Genomic DNA, 23,690 nt, shown 5'->3' with positions numbered 1-23,690 from the left:
AGAATAAAGGTCTCTGAGAAATCGTACGAAAAAGAGTCTTCTCTCGTCCTTGCTCCAAAGCCTAGACACAGCAACACCTGTTGCTGTAAAAGAACAGTCTTGTTCTGCACCATTACCTGAATCTGCTGGCAGATTTGGGAATGGCCCTTGGCACAGCCGGGATTCAGAGCCAGCTGGGATTCTTCCAGCCGTGTCACTTGAGGTGGAGGAGCACTCTTAGACCCTTTCAGAATGGTTTTATGCTATAAGCAAAGGGTGAAAGAAGTCCAAGCTAAGTCATTGTGTGTTACTGCTTTACTACAGCATGCACTGAGATCAGACTTTTCCACTAAGACTTTCCCAAGCACTTCTCCCACTTCACCAGACAAAAAACAATTAAACTGAGTGATTCAACTAAGTAAACTGAAAAGCCTTCAAGCTGGAAAAAAGTGCACCTGGCTCAGTATTACTGAAGGTCTAAGATTTTGCATTTATATTCTCTTGTAAATTCCTTCAAAAAATTTTAAATGGGAAGGAGATATTGCACAAAGTATTAGAAGATAATTCAAGAGAATGAGTTACTAGTCACAAAGAAAGCAAGCTGAAACTATCTAATAAGTAATATACTTGTGACACTAACAGAGTTCATCTACCACAAATGCTACCAAAAACATAAAAGAAAATAATTCAAAGTCAAGGCCAGTAATTTATCGATTCATCATTTTTTTACATGAAAAAGTGTGCATTTTGGAGGCTCTGAGACTAAGACTGCCAGGATGCTTCCTACTTGGTTACACAATTTGCCTTCTTCACTGTATCCATATGAATCCAGCTGAAAATTATTAACTCCATTTTAAGTTGCACAAGGCAGAATTAAACAGTGACTTGGCTTCACAAACCCCTGTGTGAGGTCAGACATCTCTTCTACAAGGACAGAGGGGACACCTGCAACAAGTTGAGTCAGAGTAGTTTATGATGTTTAAGAAGAGTTTAAGAATGATGTCTCAAGCAAAGCTTTCCCCAGCAATGCAATCTAATTTGCTCTACTTTGCAGCACAGATGGAGTGGTTGATTCAGGTATCTCTGCACAGAGTGGAAGTGTCTCATAAGTTACCAACTACTTCTTGCCATTTCCTGGCTCTCCCTCAAGGAACACTCAGCAGCTACTTAGATCAGCTCCACCTCCGCAGTTGTTGATCTCACTCATATATGCCAAAGCAGCTTGTATTTTTATGATTAACAGCTTGCTGGCTGACAAATCAACTTGATCAGCTCTCTTAAACTCTGTCCACTGACTGCTTCCCAACCCAAGTGAGATCCCTTTGCCTTCAGGATTAAAGCTGTTTACTCCAGAAATTTTCTAGAGCATAGTTATTTATGCTGGCCTTCACAAAGTGATTAGACTTCCAAAAGTTATTACTAGTGATATCAAAGGCATGCTTAAAACAAAACTGCTTTCCCCCAACAGCTTTTTGCCATTACTACACAAATAAGCAGAAAGAAAACAAGCTGTATCACTGATGCTTTAACAAGTCTCCTTAAATCAGGCTTCTCCAAGCCTAAGCTTTGGTGGGACCAAGAACACTCCACTCTGTGATCCCAGTTCCATAACTTCTGAAAGCCACTCCTGGAACCTTCTACCTCTTCTTGGTAGAGAAGTGGGCATTAAGCCAGAGTTCAGCAATTATTAGTAGTATTCTCTATATCCCTGGGTAAAACACTAGAAAGAGAACACCTTTAAAGCTAAAAGAATGTGTTGCACAAGAATGTGAGGGGCTAACTTCATGATCAAAAAAGTTTAACTTCCCATTAAATGGGTGTGGAACTGGACAAGCTTATGACTATGGCTATATGAAGAAATTGAGTAGGACTCAGCTCATTTCTACCAGGTCCATCCACCTAGTCACTTCTGAAAGAGGTGCTATTATTAATGATTTCCCAACAAAGATGAGGTCTAAAAGCATATGAACCAAGGTGTCAGCAGGAAAAATATATATATATATATCCTTTTGTAGTGCCCCACCTTGTTCCAGAAGGGAAAAAGCAAGTATGTTACCAAGCTGGCTCCAGGAAAAAGCTGGGATTTCAGACAAACGCTCACAGGAGTCCTCTCCATCCAGGTGTATTAATGGTAGAAAAGTCACAGAAATTGTAGAAAAGTCACAGAAAATCAATCCTGGTATGTGAGTGCTCTGCATGGAGGATGACACCATGAATGCATCACTGTCAACCAGATTCAAACACAATGAACCAGTACAGGCACCTCAACTCACAAGCCACATGATGCACAGGATATCTTAGGCTAAGAGTAAAGTCACACCATATCCCATACAAATTATACCTAAAATGTGTCACATCATATAGACTAAAATCATCCAACTATTAAACAAGTCTGTAACATTCCCAACAGGAAAAAAATCTACCTCTCACATACACACAGAATAATCAAATCATTTGGTTATGACAGCAAAAAAGGTATTTTATCAACTATGTGTCAACAACACCATCAAACAGAATTGTCGGGCCAGTTTACAAGAACAGAAAACACTGGCATAACAAGTATTTTCAGCTACTGAGAGGCATATAGTACAGTAAAGATGTTCTTATTTTGGTGAAATTAGCAATGACAGTTAAGATCTTTCTCAAGGAAAAGAGGTAACACATCTTCAGATCAAAGGAATGCAGTAGAAAGATGAGTGAAATAGTTTCTCATTCCACCCAGTCTGAAGAAGTACAAGAGAAACAAGTTACTTCTAACACAAGTTAACAGTCCAATTATTTAATGCACTCCTTAGCACAGGATGACCCTCTAATAACATTTAAAAACTGATTTTTGTTCAAACAATTGCTGAGCTACAAACTGCAAGAAGAGTACTCTGAGAAGTATCATATGAAGAGGGTAAGTGTATAACTCTTCCCTAGGTATCTGCTTTTGGCCACTAGTATGGATAAAAAGTTAAGCCAAACATACCTTTATCCATGCTTAGCACAGTTGCTTTTTAATTTTTTTCAGTAAGGTAGCTTTTATTGAAATAAACCGAATGTAAAAGCTATGCATACATTAATATCTCCCATTAATTTCTCTTTTTTGTACATGTTTTAAAGTCACTCAACTACTTTCAAGTCTTTAGAACCTGCTTTGTGGGTGCTTCGGGACAATATTCAAAGCCTGCATTGGTACCAGAGACCCCAATATCCTGCAATCCACACAGAAGTTGAGACAGTACTGAGTTTTCCCCTTTCCAAGCAAGGAGGATGAAAGGAAAATTATGCTTTGCTCAACCTCTTCCTGCTTGCAAGAGAGGCCTCTATAACTGTGTAATGCCTCAGTATTAATTTCTCCATTATTAATAGCTAACCAAAGCACATCAGATTTATTCAGCACACTACTTGACACTTCAACACAGAGCTGAAGAACCAATTCCCCTTTATTCAGTTCAACAGGCAGTTCAGGTATCCCAAACAGAGAAAATGTGGATAAAACTGTTGCTCCAATTTGATGCAGCCATGCACAATTTATCTGGAAGTGAATAATGCACAGGTGACTCCAATTTCTAGAAACAGATTAAGACCTATCCCCAGCTTTAAAAATAATTGGTAACAGATTTCAGCTCTTGTCCTAACTCCAGCTTACATATTTGCCAAGGATTCTGAGTACTCTCAGAAGTCCCTCTTTTTATATAGTCCTGCCACAAGAAAGGACATAAAGGTGATTTTTAAATTAGAAACCTTACAAAGCTTAAGGAAACCCAAACTTAGTACTTTTTACAAGGAACTGTAACTGAGGAAGTTATCCTTTCCTATTACAGTAAAAGAACTTAACTGGCTGGCATTGCTGCCAAGATAGACATCTGAAAAAACAGACTGAGCTGGGGAGAAGTCGAGTACCCTATGGGAGGGGGAATGAAAAAAAAAATTAAATCCAGTCCCAAAAATGAGAAATTAAGAAGAAATTAGAAGAATTCCTCTTTCACAAATCACATCATCAGAAGTGAAACTATTCATCTAAGAGTTTAGCTTCAAGAAGTTTGAAAAAAACAGTTTAAAACACGACATCCTGCACTCTCGTCCACCCATTCCCCTACTGAAGGCCACACAATTCACAGCTAGGTATGGCTCATAAACATGGGCTATTATCCAAAATACAGCTTCCTATACACAGCATACTACTGTGCTCATAAGCAAACAAGTTTCATTTTACCTTTGGCCCTCAAAGGAGATGAAATCAACACACTTCATCACTGGCAGGTATACACTACTGAAGATCAGCTGCATTCAAACAACATGCTTGCTTATAGGCCTTTCCAAAACGCAGGATCTCAAGATCTTTGTAATAAGAAATCTGCCTAATGCTCTCACATGTCTAATCCACTGGCACCAGACATGCAGCAATTTGAGATAAAATAGGTATGGTATCTGAGGAAAGTCTTTAAATCCAGAAAACAGATATGGGAATTTGTTAGATTTATTGAAACAACTTCATCTGCTATTTTCCTCATGCTTCAGTGAATCACCTTCCACTGCTATTACAGTAACATCTTAATGACATCATCAACTTTCAAAACCTTACCCCCTCAAGTAAGTTTTTTCCATTTCTTCTCTAATCAGAGCAGACATTACCCACTGGAGCTTCAGCACTACAGGTTGTACGGGCACTGAAGTTACAACCTGAGATCTCGGAGTTTTAGGGCAAGCAGCAAGATCTAACTTTAAGTCTGAATCCAAAACTAGCAGAGCAGACTCAAGGCTTCCAAAACATTAAGAACTTCATAAGCACACCTGCAGTTGGTACCAGCATTATGTTCCAGGGTTCATCATAATTACGTCCATCTCCGTTCCCCAGAAGTTTGCTGTGTTTTAAACTCCACCTAGGTAAGCCCCGTTTCAGTAGCAGAGCTCAGGGATCAGAGAAGAAAGAAAAGGAAACAGCTCAGGACCAAAAGTTCCCTCAGGGGCATGTCAAATACCTCTTGTACTTTGAAAATGAAAACAAACCCATACAATCTCAGGGTGTGTTATTTAACTGATAAATTGTAGAGCGCTATTCAGTGTGCCAAGCAACATTGCACCATAAAATGTTCATTTTGCTACTGATTTCAACTGTGATTTAGAGACATACACCAGCATTTAAACCCTGACCACTCAATACAGACTTGTTAATTATCTTAATTTACATGTACCAGTTCAAACAAGATCTGTGCGCTTCACTACATAAGGTCCAGTTCTGTAACACTATGGCACACCCCAGAGAGCTCTCAGACTGACCAATTGTACAAGCCCCGAGTTAGGAGTAATGATTTAAAAGACATTCTTCATTTTACTTTTATCATGAATTTTATGTGCCTTGTACCCCCTGTGAAGAATACACCCTGTAAGAAATATTCTTTTTATGAAATGCAGTAATCTGTTACAGCTCTATTTGCCAAAAGGTAATATTTACTTCCAGTTAGTCTACATTGTTGGTCCTTACTGCTCAATTGCTTTTATAACATTAGTTCTGATCACAATGACATCTCTTCCCTGCACAAAGAGGTGTATTCTTTCCTGGACATACCTGTAACTTCTACAGTTCAACTGTTCCACTTGATCCCTTTCCCCAGACTACTCAGACCAGAAGAGATGCAGACATCAAACAGCAACCATGCCAAAATGAAAGAAGTTACAAAGTACAAGGCATCAAAACTTGATTCCCATGAACTGCATGCACATCACACGAGTCCCTGAGCTGTTACAACACACGTGAAAACCTTACTTCAAGTCAACTGTCTTGAATTTCAGTTTCTTACTTTCTAAGTCCACTGCACAAGTTTGAAGCATCCCATGGATCTCAAACACAGAGACCACTGCCCGTACTTTTAGATATTACACTCTCTTTACGCTTCCAGGATCACCTCTCCCCCTCGTCTCACCCAGAGGAAGGGGATTAGGCCATCTCCCAACAGCCCGTAGCGAAACGCCGCCGGGGAAGAGAGTGTGCTCACACTCTTCCTCCCAGCTTAGGCTTGCCCACTCCCGAATCACCGGGACACTGGAGGCCCCCTGTCCGAGGCTATTCCAGGGGAACCCTCCTTGTCCCGCTCACTGTCACTGCCCTGGCCGGGCACGAGAGGCCCCGGTACCCACCGGCGGCGAAGTGGAGCGGCGTGGACTTGCGCCCCGCCATGTCCTTGGCGTTCACGTTGCCCGTGTCCACCAGGCGCTTCACGCGCGCCACGTCCCCATTCCTGCAGGCCTCCAGCAGCTCGCGGAACGCCCCGCTCGCCGCGCCCGGGCCCGCCGCTTCAGGACTCTCCGCCGCCGGGCTCGACGCCGCCGACGACGACGCGGACGAGGAGGACGAGGAAGAGCCACTGGAGCTGCTGCCCGAGCCCGGCGGCGGGCCAGGCGCGGCGGCGCCCGAACCCTCCGCGCACTCCGCGGCCGGGGGCCGGTCCACGTCGGGGAGCGCCTCGCCCTCGGGGCCGGCCAGGCTGTGGCGCTGCGCGGCCGGTGCTAGACTGGGGCTGCGCGGCGGCGAGGCGGCGGCGGGCGACGGGGAGGCCAGGCCGGGCGGCGGGTGGTGGTGGTACTGGGAGCGACGCAGCGGCGGCACCGCCGCCATCTTCGCGCCGCGCCGCGCCGCGCCGCGCCGCCCAGCCCCGTCACTGAGGGCCGCACCGGCACCGCCCCGGGTGGGGCGCGCCTGCCCCCTTGCCGGCCGCGACGGGCGGAGCGGGGCGGGCGGAGCCCCAGGTGGAGTCGGCGCTGCCCGGGAACTTCGTCTCTTCCGCGGCTGCCGGCGCCGGGAGAGAGGCGGGACGGCAACTCCTCGGGCGTGACCTCGGAGAGGAGGGCGAGTGGCGGTGTTCCCCTGTGGTGCCCGCTGTAGGGGCGAGGCGGGCTTCTTCCGCCACCACGGCACGATCCGGCTGTGACACTAGAATCTGTGCAGCTGTAAGAGTCGGTCCGAAAATCCCTCATTTCTGCCTCACGACTGTCAGAGGCCGAGACCTCCATGGACCCTGAGCCACAGCACAGGCCAAGTTTTCCCTGCAGCTGCTGTCACTGGACCAAGACGCCCTCCTCAGGGACCCATGCATGAAACAATGGGGGACTGTTACGGTTTCTGGCCATGTTTGCAAAGGGATGTTCCTGTACTGACCGTACTTGGTAAGATCTGAGCCACACCGCTCCCTCTATTGTGAGAGAACACCTGTGATGCCCATGAAGCCGACCCCCCTTCCTGGCATCTTGCCTCTCGCTTCGAAAAGAACTATAACAACCCCACCAGGAGAGCAGGCTTTCGAGGCCTCCCCTTCGGACGACGGCTCCATTGACCTGCGTGCCACGAGGACTACGAAGGTGGTCTATTGGTATCAGCGTCACGAGGACTCCCGTCTGTCAGTCGGTAGCTATCACCCTTTCTTTACCCCCTTTTCTCTCTCTCTCTCTCTCTTCTTACCCCTTCTCTTCTATCGCATAACTGTGTGTATCAATAAAGATACAATTGATTTCACTTGAATTAAGTTATCACTGCCTCTTTTTGCACTCTGAAATCAAAACGAACCATCACGACCATCCTTTGGCTCCTGACAGCAGCTGCTTCTTCACAGCCGCCGTTCGTGTCAAACCTCCAGAAGGACTTTGCAAGCTAATTGCAACACCCCATTGTCACATCCAGGCTTTGCGAGATATTTAAGAGGTATCGGTATGAACTTGTTCAGCTCACCGCCCGCTTTCCACAGTTTATGTTTCAACATCCAGGTGCTTTTGTTGCGTCAGTGACAAACAAATCACGTTCCTTTACTGGTCACGCCAGAGGTAGGTGGGTTACCCGGCCCCCATGTGTAGCCAGCACTTGGGCCTGGCGCTCACCTCCCTTCCCCTGCAGGCGATCCAGCCAGCAGCGTGGCTTCATAGAATCACAGAATCATAGAATGTTATGGGCTTGGAATGGACCTGAAAGATCATCTAGTCCCGACATCCCCTGCCATAGGCAGGGAACACCTCCTTCTAGACCAGGACGTTCAAGGCTTTATCCAACCTGGCTTTGAACACTGCTTCATTCCGGAATGACAGAGTGAGACTGAAAAGAAAAGGGCATATGCCTTTATTAATATTCAGCTCTTTATTAAAGTGATCAGCTCTTTATTAAAGTGATCAGCTGGATGGTAGGGTCCGACAGGAGTTTTCCACGCTGCTGTAGCAATCCGAAGGAGCAAGTGGTGTTCCAGTTCATCACTCCACTGCAAACAGAAGGTGCCAAGTCCTTGTTCCCACAGGAACAGCTAGAAGCTCTCTCTGGTCAACCATCAGAAGGCAGAGCAGTGGGGGAGTCTGTCACTGGAGTGCAGAGTAGCAGACGTCAGCTCTTTACCCTCAGGGAAAAACCTCAAGAGTTTCCTGTTCTCTGTCTCAGTCACTTGAGCTGGCCTTCTCCCATTCCATTCAGACTCTTAATAGATTATGGCGAGTCTTCGAACCAGGCCAGGGTGGTGCGTCTACTCCTTCCTCGGCCAGGGCACCACCTGGATCTTTTCACTGTGTCCAGTCTTCCATTTTGGGGTGCCTTTCATCCCCAAAGAACTCTCTCCCAGCGTGCTGTGTGTTTGTCTTATTTGCATATGCCCTCCTCAAGTAGGCAGCATGGGGGGGGAACTAGGTAAGCTCCGATTACAGCAGGCACAGCTAGGACAATCACCTTGCTTTTAACATGCTAATGTAGGAATGCAGGACTAGCAGGATGGCTGCCCAGGCCCCACCAGGGACGGGGGGGGGGGGGGGGGGGGGGGGGGGGGGGCGTCACCTGTGTCTGAGGCGCCGATGCCCCGGTGCCTCCCATTGCCCCCTCCAGAGCTCCACAGAACCAGGTTCGGCGGGGCCGCCGCTTCCCAGGGAGAGGGTCTGCGACATCAGCCGCAGCTCTCAGCCGGCCGGCGGGGCCGCCGCTTCTCTGGGGGCAGGGGCTGCAACATCAGCCTCAGGAGCTCTGAAGACATAACCTCGCCACATCTCGGGCCACAGCAGCTACACAGGGGCAACCCCTGGAGCATCCACACTTACAGAGAATTTGTTCATAACAAGACCAGGAGAGAAAGCTGATGGAGAAACCTAAGTGGAGCCTGGCAGTTCTTTAAAAGTTTATTAGCTCAGCTGAAAGGCCTCTTCTTCACTAATTCCAGGGAGTAAAGCAGCACTGGCATACAGCCCATTGGCCAGAGCAAGGCAGTCACTAAAAAGCCACATGGAGCAAATGGCAGAGAGAGGCCAAGTGAGGAACACTCCATCTGCTCAGAAACAACACAGTGTGGAGAGGTGAAACAGGAAACTAGGGGCAGCCAGGCAGAACGTGGCTGCCAGTGCTAAAAGGTAAGAAAGAGAAATCTAGGGATATCAGGGACCAAAACGTGGCCTTAAGGCCCTCTGTAGAATGAACAGATCTGAACAACATGGGCATAAGCAGAAGCATTTAAATAAGGATTTTGGTTTGGATTCGGAAAGCATGAGAAAGCTGAGATCACAGTTCTCCTGGCTTTCTCATATCTAGGAAGGATATAAATACCAATTACAGTTCAAGTCAGAAAACTCCAATAGCTGTTACTAAGAGATCACTTAACTTTAATCTGTAAGAAAAATGAGATTCCATTGACAGGAATAATATCAACAACAACAAATTCTGGAAAATTCTCAGTATACCTTGTGGGGCAGCAGCCACAGGTTAAAGAATGGGGAGAATGATGAGGAATTCCTGTTACAAGGAGTGAATATGGCTAAGGCCAGCCAGCCTCATCCTAGCAAATACATCTGCCTTCGCTGTTTGGTAGCAAAAGGGCTTTAGGAAGTGTTTGCGTAGCACCATGTGATGTGCTGAAGAAGCACTGACCAGGTCTATTGCTGGCAGCAGCAAAGAAAATCAGAAAATAGGAATTCAGAAGAAATTAGGATCTGGTCTAGTGTTAGTAAGTACCTTTCTGCTGGTGATGAGGAAGGAGGTATGAAATCAGTGACTAGTGGAGATGACTAGTGGAGAAGTAAATGAAGATCCATTTGAATGTGCCCAGCTCAGTTCCTGTTCATGCCATGACTTAGAAGGCATGGGCCTTGACCAGGCACTGAGAGCTCAGCAAGACCTCCCTGGCACCTGAATCTGGAGAGCTGCTGCTTCATGGCTGCCTTTCATTTCAAAATTCCAAAAGGACTTTGCAAGCTAATTGCAACATCCCCCTTTGTCAGAACTAAGCTTTGTAAGATATTTAAGAGGTCAGAGCATCAGTATGCACTTGTTCAGCTCACCACTGGCTTCCCAAAGTTTATGTCACCAGTTGCTTTTGTGGCATCAGTGGCAAAAAATCATATTCCTTTGCTCTCTCTGTATTTCCCATAAACCAAGGCTATATATAGCATCACTTTTAGGAAATGTATTGGTATGCAAACACTTGTTCTACTTCGGGAAAGAATTTTAAAAATACAAGTAATATTTTTTAAAATTAGGTATCCATGGTGGCCTTAAAATTTAATTGTTTGTTGTAGGAGTAAGGAATGCTGTACTCTGGGTCAATCTTCGTAAGAAGGCCAGAGAGGTATTGGTGGATGAAAAACTGGACATGAGCCAGCAATGTGCACTTGCAGCCTAGAAAGCCAGTTGTGTACTGGGATGCATAAAATGAAGCATGGCCAGCAGGTCAAGGGAGATTCTCCCCCTCTAATCCTCTCCAGTGAGACCCCACCTGGAGTACTATATCCAGCCCTGGGGTCTTCTAGACCTCTTGAAGGAGATCCAGACAAGGGCTACAAAGATGATCAGAAGGCTGAAGCACCTCTCTTATTAAGACAGATTGAGGAAGCTGGGTTGTTCAGACTGGAGATGAGAAGCCTACAGGAAGGCCTCATTGTATCTTTCCAGTACTTAAAGCAGGCTTATAAGTAAAAAGGGAGGAGGACTTTTACACAGGCAGGTAGTGACAGAACAAGGAGGAACAGTTTTAAACTAAAAGAGGAGAGATTTAGATTAGATGTTAGGAAGAAATTCTTTACCATGAGGGTGGTGAGGCACTGGAACAGGTTGCCCAAAGGAGTTATGGATGCCCTGCCTCCAGAACTGTTCAAGACCAGGTGAGATGGGGCTTTGAGCGACCTGATCTAGTTGCAGATGTCCCTGCCCAAAGCAAGGGCTTTGGATTTGATCATCTCAGAAGGTTTCTTCCAACACAAACCTTCTTGTGATTCTATGAAAGGAATTGCTGTGCCTAGGAAGAAACAAGCAAAGCAATTAGGATTCACAGTATGAGATCTGCCTATGGGGAAGTGGGGCCTGGTCGTGGGTTACATAGGGGCTAAAGCAAAGCCGTTCTGGAGATGTGTTGTAGTTTAAATTTTGGGGGCGATCCCGGGGAGGGTTCCCCGGGAGCCCCCCGGGTCCTAGGGTCACGGGTGTTCGCGTGCTGGCAGGCAAAGAGACTTCAGACGGCTGCTGAGGTGCTGATGAGATGAGGGTTTATTCACTGAGGGAGAGGGGAAGGGAAGGGGGGAGGGAGAGAAGGGGAGAGGGATGGGGAGGGAGCAGTCCCCGAAGACCACCAGGGCAAAAGAGGAGGAGCCCTCTCCATTTGCACTCTTAACACAGAGGTTCAAAGTGGGCGCGGTAAGATTCTACAGCCAATAGAGTTACAGATACACAATACTGCAGGGAGGGTACAGACTTGGGATAAACCATACATTTTCCAGGGGTGAACAAGTGCATACCATTTCAATAAAATGCAGTCCCACAGAGATGCATCTCCTCTTCAGACTCGCACATTTGGGTGGGGGTTCCTATCCTATTGCATTCCCAAATTTCTCCTTAGTCTTCCTGCCCCACATGTACAGCCTCACTGCTCCCCTACAGACGGTTGAGGCAAACAGCAGTGCTGTTCACTCCAGCCCTTCTCTTTCTCCTGCCCAAAGCATGTACAGGATCTCTTCAGGTGCTGCTATCAACATTTGCATATGGCTTGGTAAGCCTTGGGGTAGATTCATAGCACTCCTGCAGAAATGGTGGGCAAAATAGTGTGGAGAATGCAGTTCTGGGAAAAATTTCATCCTCGTGGGATTTTCACTTAAGGTTGAGGAGAAACATGTGGAGGATCTTTGAAAGCAGTCAGTCAATCCATTGCTTGTTTCCCAGCCAGCCACCGAGCCCTTGGAAACAGGACTTCTTCAAGTGGTTCCAAAGCAGGACCCTGGGGTTTTTAACAACTGAGCTGCGTGTCTGGTGGTGCAGAGGGCACACAGTATCCCAAGGTCTTGCCAGCCTCATTCGCTGCTGGTGCTAGAGCCTGTGAGCTTTGCACTGGCCCACAGCACACCCTGCATCTGCATGCCACAGCAGCTTGGTGCTTCTGTTGAGCTGATTCAAGTTCATGTCCTGTCACAAGCAGCTGGTTATATTTGTACCTCTTGTCCTGCAAGGGCCAGAGTCAGGCTCTAAAATACTGTTGATTACTCAGTGCCTTTGCCTGACCCAGGAGGAAGGTACTTTGCCTAGGTCGTTGTACGGGTATAAAGTCTCTAAAGGTCTTACAACATTTTAGTATCTAAAGAGAGTAATTTATTTATACAAAAGCACATATCTGAAGGCATAAGAGTTCTAAGAGCAGCTTTACAATACAATCAATTATAAACCTAGGCAAACAAAGTCTAAACAAAACAATAACCAAAGCATAGAAATCTTAACACACAGAGTTCTAATGAAACAGCAAACAAAGCATAGAATTCCTAACAAGCAAAACTCTAATAAGACTATAAGCAAAGCACATATCTGACATTACAGCCTCTAGGTAAATCAGCCTCCCATCTGACCCCAAGCTAGATTTTCCAACCGTGGGGTCACAATAACAGAAAGGGACCACAAGATCCCAGATCCCAGACAGGGGTTCCAGCCGTGGGGATCACAACAACAGAAAGGGGCCCCAAGATTCAAAACCCATACAGAGTCCCTGATCACAGGGTCACGATGACAGTGAGGGATCCCGAACCGCACAGAGTTCCCGTCCGGGGGGTCACAGTGTTGGTGGAGGGTTAAAAAAATATAATTTCTGGATTGAGTAATGTGTAGGGGGAGGAAAGTAGAGAACGTACAACTGGAACTTGACGCAGCTAGCTGGGAACAAGCGTCAGCTTTTGTAAACAGCTCCATGCTATTGTTTTAACCAAATCAAGTGTGGATCAGGGTAGAAGCGTAGGTATGATTTAAGATAGTAACTAAGGAATAGGATAATCAGTATCTAGGGGTGGGGGTTAGTTAACATGTGTATAATTTAAACTATAAAAATCACGAATCAACTCTGTATCCTTCGGACATCAGATTTGGGTGTATTATCACCCCGGTGTCCCGCGCGCTGGAATAAAGAACCGCATATGATCGCCTCTGTGTGGTTATATGTTTTCCTACGCTAACATTTTTGGCGACCCAGATGGGACCTTGTGGGCGCAGCCAGGACCCCGCGACCTGATCACGCTCCAGCCGGCACCGGGTGATTTCTCGGGGAGCCCATCGGAGCCGCGACCCTCGCCGCTCACAACGACCCCTGGTGAGAGGTAAGGTTCTTTATTCTCTGGTCTGGGGGCCTGCCATTAAGACGCAGCGAAAGCTACGCTTGGTTGGGCAAAAGGAATTCCTGGTGGTATTGCCTAGGCAGCCGTCCGTCAGACATCGCGAAAGCGTTGCAGGTTCGGCATCTGTGGTTTTTATGTATCTGTAATATGGAGAAACTAAAAGGGTTAAAAGAGGTTTTGGGCAGCAATAATGCCTCTATACCAAGTTCTTCTCCGTTGGGTTGTTTGTTGGCACATTGGAAAGAGGGGAACTTCGGTCAGGAATTACGAAAAGATAAGTTGATTAAATATTGTAATGTTCACTGGCCAAAATACGCTTTGCCTGAAAATCAGAGGTGGCCGAAAAACGGGTCTTTTGATGTGAAGATTATTATGCAACTTAGATCGCTTTGTACACAAGATGGAAGGGTAGAACAATTACCATATATTGACTTATTTCTGTGCTTGCTTGAGAAACCGGTTTTGTGGCTTGACAAAATGAAAGCAATGAAGCTTGAGAATAATAAGTGTCTGGCTTGCATCCAAAATAAGCATTGTATGGAACATGCAGTTTTAAGTGAAATTTTAGGGAGAAAAAGAGATGAACTGGAATCGGAATTATTGGTATCTCCCATGGCTCCCGGAACCACCACGGCCCCCTCAACACCAAGTTCTACCCCGCTCACCCTGACCACACCTGATTCTCTTACACCCCCCTCGCGCACGCCAGCACAATATGTTTCACCCCCACCTTTGTCTGCTGAAGGTAATTATCCTCCTCTGCCTGTGCCAGCCGCTCCTCCGCTTGCCCCTCCTCCGCCTGCCCAGGTGCCTGCCCCTCCTCCGCCTGCTCAGAGAACCCCCCCCTTCTCCACATACACCTGCTCAAAGCTATCCTGCTCCCCTGCCCACACCCGCTGAAAGATTTATCCCCCCTCTAACACCAGCTCAAGGGTACCCTCTGCTCCCACCTACACCTCCTTCACCAGCTTCTGGCCCGTCTGCCCCCCTGTACCCCCCCCTTCCAGATTCCCCTATCCAGGATGTGATTGTGAGGCAGAAGCAAAGGGGGAATGTGAAGAAGACAGATAGAATGGAAAGTAGTGACAGTGAAGCAAATGAACTAGACGCCCCAGTAGCTCACCGAACACGAGGAAAACTGGCCCTGGAGTGGCCTCAGGCAGGAAAGGGTATATTAAAATCAGGCAAACAAAAGAGAACGATTATTGCACCACTAAGGCAAGGGGTGAGAACTAACGGACCCGTCTTTGTAAAGGTACCCTTTTCACCTGCTGATTTAGTTATATGGAAACAATCAGCCGGAACGTATAGAGAAAACCCAGATAAGGTAGCTCGTGTGGTTAAGATGATAATGAAAACTCAGAACCCTGATTGAGAAGATATTCATGTCATATTAGACACTCTGATGGATGAGACAGAGAGAGATATAGTTCTCCGAGCAGCAAGAGAAAGAGCTAGAGAAGACATACGAAATGGTTTGGTGACAGGGACACTGGATTATAATTTTCCCACTGCAGACCCAGAGTGGGATGCTAATGACCCCTCTGGAGTGGATATGTTAAGGCTAAAGAGATATCAGGAGTGGATTTCAGTTGGTGTTCAACAGGCAATACCTAAGAGTATGAACTAGTCTAAGTTGTATGAAATTCGACAGGAAAAGAAAGAATCTCCCACTGCCTTTCTAGAAAGACTTAAGGAAGCAGCTAGAAGATATACTGATCTTCAAGTAGACAGTGAGCAAGGAAGAACTCAGCTTGCCTTTATTTTTCTGGGTCAGGCACAGGAAGATATTAGGAAAAAGCTACAGAAACTGGAAGGTGAAGAGTTAAGAAACTTGGATAAACTCCTAGAGGTTGCCTGGAAAGTTTATAATAACAGGGACAGAGAAATTGTCAAGAAACAGGGGCAAAGCCTTTTGGCAGTCTTACAGAGACAGGGGCGGGGACGTGGTAGAGGTGGTCGTGGCGTTAATAGAGGTGGCTTTGGCAGAGGTTCTGGTCATGGTAGATTAGGTCTGAATCAGTGTGCATATTGTCGGATGGAGAGACACTAGAAAAGGGAGTGTCCAAACCGGTTTAGCCAGAATGGTCAGCCTCAGTTAGACAGTATGTTTAATCAAAGTGGTGAGCATCAGCTGGATGGTGTAGCCAGGGTCATGGTTTTACATGAGAGGGAGCCAGGATCAAGAGAGCCCATGGTGACTTTGCATTTAGAAGGAAAAGACGTAGATTTTCTCATTGACACGGGGGCCACACATTCTGTACTAAATTATCTTGAGGGGCAAATCGAGAACAAGTCAGCAGCAGTCATTGGAGCCACAGGGAAGGAGGAGGTACGGCCATTCTTGCAACCCCTAGAATTGAGCTTTGAAGATAAGATCTTGACCCATGAATTCTTATACATGCCAGACTGCCCAACTCCGCTCTTAGGGCGCGATCTACTGGCAGCACTGGAGGCAGTAATTACTTTTGAGAATGGTGAACTCGTAATGAAAATTCCGGAGTCTAAGACAGGAAAGATTTTGATGATAAAAGAAAAACCAATTTCTAATATTCCTAAAGAAGTAGAAGATGCAGTAATTCCCTCTGTCTGGGAAACAGATGTACCTGGAAAATCTAAATTGGCACAACCGGTACATGTAGAGTTAAAAGAAGGAGCAAAGGCTGTACGAATCAAACAATACCCTATAAAACCAGAAGCACGACAGGGAATAGCAAAGACCATTGATAAATTTTTAAAATATCGAATTCTAGAGGAATGTAAATCGGAATACAACACCCCAATTTTCCCAGTGAAGAAACCCAATGGTGAGTATAGACTTGTACAAGATTTAAGAGGTATAAATGAAATAACAAAAGACATTCATCCAGTGGTTGCCAATCCCTATACATTGTTAGCATCCGTAAAAGAGATATATAAATGGTTTACTGTAATTGACTTAAAAGATGCTTTCTTCTGTATACCCCTTGACCAAGAAAGTAGGAAACTATTTGCCTTTAAGTGGGAACATCCAGAAAGTGGAAGAAAAACTCAGCTCACCTGGACTCGATTACCGATGGGGTACAAGGGGTCCCCCACTCTCTTTGGAAGTCAACTGGCAAAAGAACTAGAAATCTGGACCAGAGAAGGGCAAGTACCAAGAGACCAATATTTATTACTCCAGTATGTAGATGACATTTTGATTGCAACAGAGGAAGAAATGACCTGCATAAAGGTAACCATTGAGATCTTAAATTCATTAGGAATGGGAGGGTATAAGGTATCCAGAGAAAAAGCACAAATTGCCCAACAGACTGTGATTTACCTGGGATGTGAAATCTCACAAGGGCAGAGAAAACTGGGTACTAATCGTATTCAAGCTATCTGTGCTATTCCAGAGCCCCAGAATCTACACGAGCTGCGGATCTTCCTCGGAATGACAGGGTTGTGTCGCCTGTGGATCATGGACTGTGGACTGATTGCAAAACCCTTGTACGAAGCTCAGAAGACGCAGCCGTTCACCTGGGGCAAACCACAGAAAGAGGCCTTCCAGAAGTTAAAGGAAGCACTGACAACTGCTCCTGCTTTGGGGTTACCTGATCTGTCTAAAGACTTTCAGCTGTACGTGCATAAAAGGCAGCGACTGGCACTGGGAGTACTGACCCAACGACTGGGAAGCTGGAAAAGGCCGGTGGGTTACTTTTCCAAACAACTCGACAACGTAAGTGCCGGATGGCCTTCATGTCTGCGGGCAGTGGCAGCTACCGTGCTGCTGATACAGGAAGCCAAGAAGCTCACAATGGGAAGACACATAGATGTCTATGTGCCACACATGGTAACTACAGTCCTGGAACAAAAGGGGGGCCATTGGCTCTCTCCAAGCCGGATGATGAAGTTTCAGGTAACCCTGACTGAGCAGGATGACGTTGCACTAAAAACAACTAACCTCTTGAATCCAGCTCTATTTCTAGGTGCCACAGCTGAGGAAGGTCCATTAGAGCATGACTGTCTAGAAGTCATCGAGCACACTTATTCAGCAAGAACAGATCTGAAGGATGTCCCCCTGGAGCAACCAGAGTAAGAACTCTTTACAGATGGAAGCAGCTTCATGGAGAACGGAGCCAGATACGCGGGATATGCGGTAACTACAATTGATGTAGTAATAGAGGCAAAATCACTACCACCTAACACGTCTGCACAAAGGGCAGAACTAATCGCATTAACCAGAGCACTCGAGCTGAGTGAAGGGAAGACAGTGAATATTTGGACTGATTCCAAATATGCCTTTGGAGTAGTGCATGTACACAGAGCTTTATAGAAAGAAAGAGGACTGCTGTCCTCCCAAGGGACAAATATTAAACATCAAGATGCAGTCCTACAATTGATAGATGCAGTACAAAAACCTGAACAAGTAGCAATCATGCACTGCAAGGCACATCAATCAGGCAACTCCAAAATTTGTGAAGGAAATCGAAAAGCAGATTGGGCAGCCCGTCAGGTACCGCGAGAGGTGCAGAAAACAATGGCGTTGATACCATCAAGACTTAATATCTCTCAATTTAATTTGCCTCCTAAGCCAAACTATACAATCGAAGATGACAGACTAGCACAACTGCTGAAGGCACAGAAGAACGCAGAAGGGTAGTATGTAACCGCACAAGGGCAAATAGTAGTACCTCCTTTGGTAATGAGAGAAATTTTACGGGTAAAACATAATGAGTGTCACTGGGGTGCAGAGGCGTTGGTAAAGTGGTTAAGACAATACCTAATCTCAGTACGGATGCAAACAATGGCCAAGTCAGTAATGTCTAAATGTGAAATCTGTCTGAAAAACAATCCCGTAGCTAGACGACAGGCACAGTTAGGCAGAATTCAGATAGGAATAGAACCAGGAGACTATTGGCAAGTAGATTTTGCAGAACTGCCAAAAACTCGGGGATACAAATACCTGTTAGTAGGGGTTGACACGTTTTCTAGATGGCCAGAAGCCCTTCCCTGTCGCACAAACCAAGCAAAGGAAACAGTTAAGTGGTTATTACAGGAGATCATTCCCAGGTTTGGGGTGCCCCTAGGGATATCATCAGACAGAGGCCCACACTTGATAGCCACGGTGGTACAAGAGGTAAGCAAGTTATTGGGATTATCTTGGGACCTCCACACACCATGGAGACCCCAGTCAAGTAAGCAAGTAGAAAGAATGAACCAGACACTGAAGAGGCAGATCAGTAAAATATGCCAGGAAGCCAAACTGCAGTAGCCACAGGCTTTGCCGATCGCATTGCTGAGGGTTCGGATAAAGCCTAAGAGTGAGATGTCAGTTAGTCCTTATGAAATATTGTATGGGAAACCATATGAATCTCCTAACCCCAATCCAAATGTTCATGTCACAGGAAAACAAGATGTGTATAATTATGTTCTGTCCCTCGGGAGAACTCTAGCTCGACTTCGAAGTGTTCTCGTGTGGAACAGACCACTGGCCCTGGAGAATCCAGTCCACAATATCGAACCAGGAGATGAAGTATACATCAAAACCTGGAACGAAGAACCACTAAAAGAGAAGTAGACTAGTCCCCATCAGGTACTGCTAACCACCTTTACAGCAGTCAAAGTGGCTAGAGTGGAACCCTGGATACACTACACGCGTGTGAAGAAGGTCCCTCGTGGAGTCCAGTCGTGAGCTGTAGAAACTTTTGGACCAACAAAGCTGAGGCTGAAACGTCTGTAACTGTTCAAATAGTATTGGTAACTGTGCTCATGCTCTTCCTGTGGGTAATGTTAATTTCATGGATACTAATGTCACCAGTAAGGATTGCTGTTACTTTGGGATATGGGATACAGAGAGGTCAACTAACAACTCTTCATTCTAGAATGAAGAGAGAGATACAGGCAAAAACACAAGTAATAGAAATTTCTAATGAAATTCGGGCTGAGAATGTAATGATTAGATTGGTCAGAGACTTTGCCAAAATGCATAATACCAGCAGAATAACGGCCTGCCTGCCAATACCAAAGGCAGCAAGGGACCCAGTAAGCTGGGGAATAATAACATCAAAATTACCTGAAATAGGAGGGAACAAAACAATTAACTGTAAACAAGTACCAGAGTCAAGGGTGGTAGTCAGAGAATACTGGAAGATAACAGAGGATTCCTATATGCAACCCATGAGAAAGTCAGAGTGCATTCTTAGTAATGGCAAATTGGGACAAATCATAGAGTGGTGGGTTAAGGACCAAGACCTTGCAAAATGGCAATGTTGGTTTCTACGCTATCAAAAGATCAAGGACAACTCTACAGAAAGTGTTGTGGTGTGAAAATGTGAAGAGAAGGATTGGAAAGGACTGGAACCTTAGGACAGTGCATGGTCTGTGAGCATCCTCCAGAAATTCCAATATATGGAAAGCACACCCTGGTGCATTAAATGGAAAGGCTCTGAAAATGAGACAGATCCCACAGTGACAAATACTGATACTAGCAGTCAGAAAGAGACAAATAAGGTAAGTTGGTGGGTATGTAAGAAAATTTATGATTGCACCTCTGACAATCTAGAAATGAAACAGTGGTCACCATTGGCAATAGCCTTACGAATTGGTTGTGCCTGCAGGAAAATTAAACACAAACAAGGCAAAATAGATTCTAAGATTATAGTAAGATGTAGCAAGAGTACAATTCGAAGTCCAGGACCATTTGTATGGGCAATGAGTGATGGCACATAGACAACACACTTGCCTATGGATGGAGAAGTAAGAGAAATCACCCTGGGCCTTCCCACTTTATGTCCAATTTAGAAGAAATCCCCATTTAACAGGAGCAGTGAAGCCTTGCAAATAAAAGCAAAGCAAGACGTCTCAGAAGACAAGAACCCAGATGACACTTAGAAGGAACCCTCTAGTGGAGTAAAGATTGGGTAGGCCCTAGAATCCTTGTTTGGTCCCATTGCAAATTATCGAAATAGAAAAATGCTATATAGACTCACAGGTCAAGTAGACAGATTAGCAAGAATCACACGAGAGAGATTTAAGGAACTCAATGTGCAATTACAGGCCACCACCAAAATGACCCTGCAAAATCGTTTAGCTTTAGATATGTTACTTTTGAAAGAACACGGAGTGTGTAGATATTTAAAGGGACAAATCGACCATTGCTGCATCCACATCCCAAATGTAACTGCAGATGTAGAACATGACATCAGTCAGTTAAAACAAATAGAGCATGAGGCACAAAAGAAACAAAAGGATTTAGCTACTAGCTGGTTGGGTAAAATCTTTGAAGGATTAAGATAGAATGTGAGTTCATGGATAAAGTCTATCTTTGAAAATCTGATAATTTTACTGATTATATTTTTAGTAATTTGGTTAGTTTACAGAATCCTGAAGAGAGAGATACAGAAAAAGGCATCTTGGAACAGGACCATAATGAAGGCGTTGGCACGGAACCCAGCACCTTCAATCCGCAACAACATCCCGGACAAAGCCTATGACAACAGAGGATTTGAAGATGAACATCCAGTATGAACTCTGAAGCCTAATGGACTGTATTAAGTGAAAGCATTTACACTTAGTATATTAGAGTGAAAATACTTTCAAAGGGGGGAATGTTGGTGGAGGGTTAAAAAAATATAATTTCTGGATTGAGTAATGTGTAGGGGGAGGAAAGTAGAGAACGTACAACTGGAACTTGACGCAGCTAGCTGGGAACAAGCGTCAGCTTTTGTAAACAGCTCCATGCTATTGTTTTAACCAAATCAAGTGTGGATCAGGGTAGAAGCGTAGGTATGATTTAAGATAGTAACTAAGGAATAGGATAATCAGTATCTAGGGGTGGGAGTTAGTTAACATGTGTATAATTTAAACTATAAAAATCACGAATCAACTCTGTATCCTTCAGACATCAGATTTGGGTGTATTATCACCCCGGTGTCCTGCGCGCTGGAATAAAGAACCGCATATGATCGCCTCTGTGTGGTTATATGTTTTCCTACGCTAACAACAGGGATAAGGAGGGGTCCCAGGGGTCCCAAACCCTTGCAGTTCCTGGTTGCAAAGACAGGAAGGAGATCCCGGGGTCCCGGACCCTCGCAGACTCCCCAGCAGCCCCAAACAGAGTCCCGGGGCAAACGCCGCAGGGGGAAAGGGAAGGGACGGGATCACAGGGGCAAGGAAGGGTCCCTGGGGTCCCGCAACCTCGCAGAGGGAAGGGACGGGACCCCAGGCTACAATAGATTGTACCTTTAGAATCCCATCCGGCTCCCTAGCAAGGCTCCTTCCTCAGGCTGCAGGAGGTGGAGGTTGGATTGATGGATCGAAGTGATCAATCAATCGATCCCTCCAATCCCTCTGACCGACTGACAGAGAGGCTTTTTATCCCAAATTGCAAAATGCATATTCATATTTTTTATCTACACACTAGCCAATCTAGATACAATTCTAAAGTTCGTAAAACTACGAAGATCAGTATCAAAACCTACGCACATAGCATATCTATTAACGTAAAACTCTATCTTACTAGCATAAGGTTCTACCTTGTTGTACATAAAACTCATACTAAAAATTATAAACAGTACCCTACTCTATTTTTGTTATGTCTATATCACTAAGCCTGAAGCTGTGTCCTTCTACACTGAACTAGGACCTAGGGCATGTAAAACTTAAGGCTCAGGGTTAGATTTCTACTTTATGTATCTAAAGCTTTTATATATTCTAATTTTTCTAAAGGTTTTAATTCTATCTCTGTACTTTTCACTCTCTGTGGAGGATCCATGGAAACATGGACTCCAACAGTACTTTACTTAGAAATCTTATTAATGATGCAGGTGCAGGGCTCAGTAAAGTGGAAGCACTTCAGATTTCATCTGAATAATTTAATTCCATCAGTAGGACTTTGCAGGACTACTATTTAAAATTAATATCTGCAAATGCAATTCTGACATAATGGAACCCACTGAAATGGGATTTTTTTTTTTTTTTAATAAAATGCTTTATAGCTTTCCTGGCAATTTTACAGCCACCTGGCTGTAAGTTCCAGCTGATCCTGAGCAGCAACAAAGGGGTTTAGTGTAGTTTCTTAACATTTTTAACCTCCAAAAATTAGGAAATGGCTCCAAAACCAGCATCCAGCATGCTGATGCTCAAGTTTAATGGACCTCTAGTAAGCTAATGAGTAAATTGAGAGGAAATGAGGAGGTCAGGTTTGGAAAAATATGTCTCCTCTGCCTAAGAAGATGGGAAGATAAGGGATCATCTAGGTCTGTACCAAAAGCCACATTTTCTGAGAAATAAAATCTTCCTTTTCCCCAGAAACAACCTGTCTCATTCCCTATTGACAGCTTTAACTGTGGTGAATGTGTTGAAAAGGCCAAGAGAAACCATCCCTGGCTGACACCATCACAGATTTGTACACTCATGCAGGCATAGTGGGATAAAGTATAAGGTTCATAGGAAAGCACGAGAGCTTCCTTCTTTGGACAACCTTCAAGCACCACTGAGGATGTCTTTGTGTCAGCATGCTGTTCATCACGTTTCTTCTGCCTTAGCTTCATTCATCACCTACAGGAGCTTATCAGTTTGAATAGTGCTGCATGACTTCTCCCTCTCTTCACTACGATGGGGAGGCATTCAGCTCCTGCTCATTTGTATATTTTGATAGAAGTTTGACAGTCCACTTTCCCTGCTTAGTGAAAAAACTTACCCTGTCTGTCCTTGCATGCTGCTAGAAAGATATGTTTAATACAGGCTATGACCTCTAATAGCAGGCAGATGGAGATAAGCACTTCTCTCCCTGGTGTTTTTCAGCTGGCTGAGCCAAGCAGCTGCTCGGAGCATCCCCAGTGGAGGAGCTCCTCCAGTTTTCCCATGGAATACAAGAGGATTGTGCAGTGGCAGCCTTTTGAGTTACACTTGCTGCAGGTCATACAGCAACCGGAAGCCTGCCCTGGCCTCAGAGAAGATCTGCAGTGCCCACAGGAATCATGGGGTGGGTGGTCCTCAATAATGATGCTGCTTTTGCTGTCTTTACCTGCACAAGGCATTGGAAAGAAGAAAATTTGCTGCAAATTTGAAGCCAGGGTCTATTTTCCCTGCAGAGATCTTTTGTTTCTAGAAACGCCATCTTGATTTAAAAATGTGATTTTGATAGCAACAAGTTGGATGGTTTTGCATGTAGA

The 23,690-nt window shown here is 45.3% G+C and overlaps 1 protein-coding gene across 2 annotated transcripts in view; it reads right to left on the bottom strand.

The window, feature by feature from the left end:
- Positions 1-6,701, bottom strand: part of LOC134563402 (poly [ADP-ribose] polymerase tankyrase-1-like) — a 187,741-nt gene extending 181,040 nt beyond the window's left edge. For both annotated transcript variants that reach the window (XM_063421312.1, XM_063421313.1), the window contains exon 1: positions 6,103-6,701. In XM_063421312.1, the coding sequence (XP_063277382.1) occupies positions 6,103-6,580 (478 nt within the window). In that variant the 5' untranslated portion in view covers positions 6,581-6,701. The remainder of the gene's footprint in view (positions 1-6,102) is intronic.
- Between the last annotated feature and the right edge of the window lie 16,989 nt (positions 6,702-23,690).

Source organism: Prinia subflava, chromosome W, assembly GCF_021018805.1.
Source record: "Prinia subflava isolate CZ2003 ecotype Zambia chromosome W, Cam_Psub_1.2, whole genome shotgun sequence".
NCBI classification, from domain to species: domain Eukaryota; kingdom Metazoa; phylum Chordata; class Aves; order Passeriformes; family Cisticolidae; genus Prinia; species Prinia subflava.
This window is presented reverse-complemented; position numbering and strand designations above follow the sequence as displayed.